This window comes from Leucoraja erinacea, chromosome 19 (assembly GCF_028641065.1).
Source record: "Leucoraja erinacea ecotype New England chromosome 19, Leri_hhj_1, whole genome shotgun sequence".
Lineage (NCBI taxonomy): Eukaryota > Metazoa > Chordata > Chondrichthyes > Rajiformes > Rajidae > Leucoraja > Leucoraja erinaceus.
Genome location: NC_073395.1, coordinates 5,704,510 through 5,710,509, shown reverse-complemented (window position 1 = coordinate 5,710,509; position 6,000 = coordinate 5,704,510). Strand labels below are relative to the sequence as shown.

Below are 6,000 nucleotides of genomic sequence, written 5' to 3'. Positions count from 1 at the left end.
TCTGTAGCAATCAATTCACCCAGTTGAACCTGTTCAATCAGATCCAATCGAGCTCAAGTTAGGTGATTGCACCTCCGGCATTGTTACACAGACAGAGTGGCCACAGTTTTGAGGACATTCCTGAGCAGTGCTGTCATAGCACAAAAGTTTACCTAATGGCCTAGATGATATTGACATGTGGAGCCATACACCTTACATGACCAAGTAACATCCAAGAAAAAAGAAAATGGTGAAAACAATAAATCTCTTGAATACTTTCATTGCATAAGTGATATTTAATTTCTGTGTACTGAGAATAACATCCCTTCCTCCAACACCATCCAAAGCGCTGGCCTAAATCTTCACTCATCGTCTTTAATACTGCCAAGTGGCAAGGCTTCCGCCAATTACCAATTACATCACAGGCCCAATTGCACCATTAGTCACTGTACAAGGAACATATTCTCTGCAGGTAATAACAGACGGGGCTCTTTCAGTGCTGAAAACATGCAATGCCAGCCAGTCACGTTGCAAATTATTCAGCTCTCCTCCAAGTCAGCTGCAAACTATTTTAAGGGAGACTTGCGGGCATAGCATTATTTACAAAATTTAGACTACAAGTGCAACGCCAAAGGGTAAATGTGCATTTATTGAAGAAACAGTCTTAGCTTAAGAATATTAAAAGATATTTAAAATGAACATTCATGTTATATAGATACAATGACATACTGAAATGATTTCAAGATCATAGTCAAAACTTTATTCATGCAAATTCTTGCTCTGCATTGAAGTCATCACACTTCTGTCTAGTAATCACTCAGTTAATCATACACGTTTAAACACGCCTTGATATTGCGTCAGCATTACAGCATAATACTATCAAAATACTCAAAATGGGTTATTTTAACATTGCTTGCCTAACAGAAGCAGAGTCAAAGGTCACTGTATGTTGACCAATGATACCGAGCCCTGCCAAAGTGGCTCGGATGGCTTAGAAAGCTGGCACCATTAAAAGTCAATTTATTAATATACTGCAGAAAAACACTGATTTGACTTTGGCCATGGATTAGAAAAATGTTCTGTACACTTATTGATCATCTTGCCACACACATCGAGCTTCTGTCCTGAATTTAAATGGGTTTTAACGTACAAATCTGAAGTAGCTTTGATTATTCTTCTATCAAAGACTTGTGTATTTTTAAAACAAATCAATTAAAGACAGAGTTTTAGTTAAAAATAAGTACACGTATGGATATATCAGGGAAAGGCACAAAATGGTGGAATAACTCAGCGGGCTAGGCAGCATCCCTGGAGGATATGGACAGGTAATGTTTTGCATCAGGCCCCTTCAGCTGCAGATCTCAAACTCATATGTAACTTTTAGGTAAGTGTTAGGATGAGGTTAACCATTCTCAGCACATATGAATAGAAGGTGCAACATATGAATAGAAGATGCAACATATGAATTATGCAGTCTTTCAATAACACAGCTGCACCTGGAGAAATATGACAGATTTGTGGCATAATTATACTTGTGATCAATTAGTTTACAGCAAACATTACAGCAAAGGAGTGGAATAAAACCAGATCCTCCCTGTTGCCAAAAGACTAATGCAAACAAAGCAACTGTTAGGTTCAAGAGACGAGTTTCCAGTTATCCACCTGGATAATATAATAAAAGCCTTTGTATGAATAAATATTAACATGGCACCAGGGCACTGTATTAATCTCAGGAAGCTGAAGAGTTATTAGTGTTTACGACATCCGCATTCCTTTCGACGTGCCCACACATCTTAGTTTATTAAGCCAAAGTCATGAGAGAAACATAATTAAAAATACAAAAGGCATTTTCTTTTAAATTAATAATTGCAAACACTGAAGTTGTAGGTATCTATCTTATAGATTTTAAAATGCGTCTGTTCAACTTTGCATATACAATGTGTATTTGGAAGTTCTTAGGTCAACGTAGCATCATTCTTCCCCGGCATTAGTGCAGTGATGAATACATTAATGAAAAGAGTGATTCCAACGAGGAAAGTGACGATGATGTTCCACAGATTCAACTTTTTCTGCTTTTCAACTTCATTCACGTTGGTTTTAGCTGTACAAATTTAGCAGATTGAAAGATTAAACAAGGGGGTGACAAAAAGGCAAGCTCTGGTGTCCATTACATTACATGCAGTTAGCATAGACAACACTGACCTTCTTGTAAAAATGTGTAAATAATGTAAATAATGTGCCATTCAGATAAACTAAAAATGTTGTTCAGTGCTAGACTAGCAAATAAAATATATCCTCATTTATAATATGTGGGGAGCACTGGCAAGTTCAGTTAGAGAGCTAACATGTCGTAGTGATCTTCAGTGATATATGGCCTGGTAAAGACAACAGGTAAAAAAAATCCACAATGGCTGGAGTAACTCAGCGGGTCAGACAGTATCTCTGGAGAACATTGACAGGAAACGTTTCAGGTTGGGGCCCTTCTTCACAAGACAACGTGACTGGTGGGGTGGAAGATTGCAACCTTCACGTGTTCCGCCCTGTTTCGACTAATGCAATCAACTCGATGTGCACAAACGGAAGATCAAATAGAACAAGTTGTCCAACAACTTTAGGCTGCGCACGCCACACGAAAGAAGAAGAAGAAGAAGAAGAACGTGACTGGACAAAAGCCATAATCAATTTTCTTGTCTGAATAAATATAAATTTAAAGAAATGTCCAGATCCATAGAGTCATAGAAAGAGACAGAGTGTCATAGAGTGATACAGTGTCGAAACAGGCTCAACTTTCCCACACTGGCCAACATGTCCCAGCTACGCTCGTTCCCCCTGCCCGTTTTTGGTCCATATCCCCCCAAACCTGTCCTATCCATGTTTAGATCCAGATTAGTTAATTGTCGCATACAGCAGGGTATAGCTGCATTCCTTGTTCACGCACAACTCATAGTGTACACAGTGTGCAGCAATGATAGATACAACAACAAACACCAATAAACGTAAAACAACAGATTGTACTGCAATCTGAAGTAGTGGAAAAAAAATATTGAAGTGCAAGAAAGGTATAACTGAGGTAGAGTTCAGAGCAAGAGTGCATGGGCAACAGAAATGGTGTTTGAGGGAGGTGACTGGTTCTGGAAACGTCTGGGCTTCACTTCCTGTACCTTCTCAAAGGTAAAAAATAAAAACAGATTGTTCAGGGTGGCAGGAATCCTTGACAGTATTCTCAGCCTTCCTGATGCAATGCACCCATGAGTGGGTTGAAGGAAGTGATGAGCCAGTGATGTTTTGGACTATGTTCACCTCTCTGAAGGTTCAGTCCAGGCTGGCTGAGATGCATCCTGACAAAATACATTCTAGTAGAAGTTCAAGAGAATCTGCGCGGACATGCTGAATCATCTCAGATGCCCAAGAGAGTAACACACTGAAGCACTTTCTTAATCACCGCAACGAAGGGTTCAGGTTAGGTTGCTGCTGATATGGATGTCTAGGAACCTAAAGCTGTCACCTATAGCACCTCCATTGATGACGACAACATTGTGTTTACTACTACCCCCTCCCACCCATTCAGGACATCCAGCTGCACTGCATCCATGTTTTGGCATTTACCTCTCCCAATACAACTCCCCCCTCCCATTCTCAATCTGACCTTTCTGTCCTGGGCCTCCTCCATTGTCAGAGTGAGGCCCAGCGTAAATTGGAGGAACAGCACCTCATATTGGTTAGTTTACACCCCAGCGGTATGAACACAGACTTTTCTAACTTCAGATTGCTTTCTCTGTCCATCCCCTTCCCAGTTCTCCCAATAGTCTTACTGTCTCCGCCTACATTCTGTTTTTGTCCCACCCCCTCCCCTGACATCAGTCTGAAGAAGGGTCTCGACCCGAAACGTCGCCCATTCCTTCTCTCCAGAGATGCTGCCTCACCCGCTGAGTTACTCCAGCATTTTGTGTCTTCCTTCGATTTAAACCAGCATCTGCAGTTCATTCTTACACATGTCTTTTGGACTGGTTAATGCTGATTAGAGAGCTTGCTGGCCACCTGTGGACACAATACATCTCTCCTACACACTACTTTATACAACAAGACATTTGGTGCAGGGCTTCGAACATTTGGAGTCCATTCTCCCACATGGTTTCATTTTCCAGTTACTCATTTCAGCTTTGTTTGTTCAATGATGGCCAAAACCTTTTAGAGGCTGTCTAATTTAAACACCAATTAGATCTCTGCCAATAATGACACAGAACTCCCCCGTAGTCAAACTTGGTAAACTCCCAGCTAGCTCTCTCTGAAGTTAACAGCACATGGAAATAATAGCAGACTATACTCACCAATAAAGATAAGGAATAAGAAAATAACAATCTGAAGTAAGAGGCAGAGACAAATCAGGACAATAAGAGGAATGTAGAATTTATATTCTGGGCCATGGTTGACCACCATAGCCAGCTGCTTTGCATTCGACATAAGTAAAGTGACATCGAGCATGCCTTCTGCCATACTCTTTATTGTGGCATATTTGTTGAAGTTGAATGAAGCCACTGATCCTGTGCCAATCTCTTCACCCTATGGAATGTACAGAAGAGAAAAACATTAGCTTGCTTTAAAAATGAGAACAAACCCATATAAAGAATCGCTGGCTCACCAATTGCTCTACACATCTGTTCTGCAGGAGAGGTCCTTCGAGACATTCGCATGCAGAGACATAAAATGTAGATTTTTTATGTTTACCATTAAAGGCTCAACTCCCAATCCATCCAATCCTCCTTCCGGCCTCAGCAGACATTGCTGCACCTCCCTCTCCCTCAAATATTCTCCAGTGCAACCAGGACCATCTACCCCATGTAAGCCAAGGTCAGGAACCCACTGCCTTTTACCTTGTTGCAACCGTCAATGGCAGCAAGATGAAGGAGTTAGTTATAGACTTCAGGAAGCGTGGTGGAGTACATGCTTCCTGAGTTCAGTATCAATGGTGCCATAATGAAACGGGTTGAGAGCTTTATCTTCTCTGCTATAAATATCACCAATGATCTATCATGGACAAACCGCACTGAAGTGACAGCCAAGAAGGCACACCAACGCCTCAATTTCCTCCGGAGACTGGGAAAATACAGCAGGTCTCCAATGGTTCTTACAAACTTCTATAGATGCCCCGTAGAAAGCATACTGTCGAGTTGCATCACGGCTTAATTTGGGAACAGCTCTGCCCAAAATGGGTAAGGAATTAAAGGGGTTTGTGGATGTAGCCCAGTGCATCACACAGACCAGACCACCCACCACTGACTCCATCTACACTTTACATTGCGTTGGAAAAGCAGCCAACATAATCAAAGACCTTTCTCATCCTGGTCATTCCTTCCCCCTGTTCCCACCACACGGGAGGTACAGAAGCTTAAAAGCGCACATCGTCAGACTTAGAAACAGCTACTCCTCCACTATTATCTGAACGATCCTTCCATAAACTAGGGTACAGTTTGATTCTTCTCTGCCTCATTAAGGACATTTGAATTTATTTCTGCAACTGTTACATTATAATGCTGAAAACTATATTCTGCACCCTGTATCTTTCCCTTTGCTCTACCAATTGTACTTGAGATGGTATTAGTTGTATTCACAGCATACTATTAGCACTCATTGATTGGATAGCGTAAAATTGGATAGCTTTTCACTATACCTCAGACGATGATAATCCTAATCCTAAACCTTGGAGTTCAACAATTAATTCAGTGCTTTCAGATAACCAGCTAATCCGGGTTGTTTCAGTTTTGGCCATTTCTGATGTAAGGTCATCTATTTGGAATATTACATAGAAACATAGAAAATAGATGCAGTAGTAGGTCATTCGGCCCTTCGAGCCTGCACCGCCATTCAATATGATCATGGCTGATCATCCAACTAAGTATCCTGTACCTGCCTTCTCTCCATACCCCCTGATCCCTTTAGCCACAAGGGCCACATCTAACTCCCTCTTAAATATAGCCAATGAACTGGCCTCAACTACCTTCTGTGGCAGAGAATTCCAGAGAT

The 6,000-nt window shown here is 41.3% G+C and overlaps 1 protein-coding gene across 3 annotated transcripts in view; it reads right to left on the bottom strand.

The window, feature by feature from the left end:
- Positions 1–283: 283 nt before the first annotated feature.
- The window catches only part of LOC129706138 (ninjurin-2-like), a 149,133-nt gene continuing 143,416 nt past the window's right edge, over positions 284–6,000 (bottom strand). The window contains exons 2-3 of one of the 3 annotated variants that reach the window (XM_055650149.1): positions 4,308–4,539; positions 284–2,080 (exon numbers count right to left, since the gene is read on the bottom strand). In XM_055650149.1, coding sequence (XP_055506124.1) covers positions 1,935–2,080; positions 4,308–4,539 — 378 coding nt within the window. In that variant the 3' untranslated portion in view covers positions 284–1,934. Of the gene's footprint in view, positions 2,081–4,307; positions 4,540–6,000 lie in introns of those variants that run through there. The other 2 variants (XM_055650150.1, XR_008725009.1) reach the window with 2 other exon arrangements.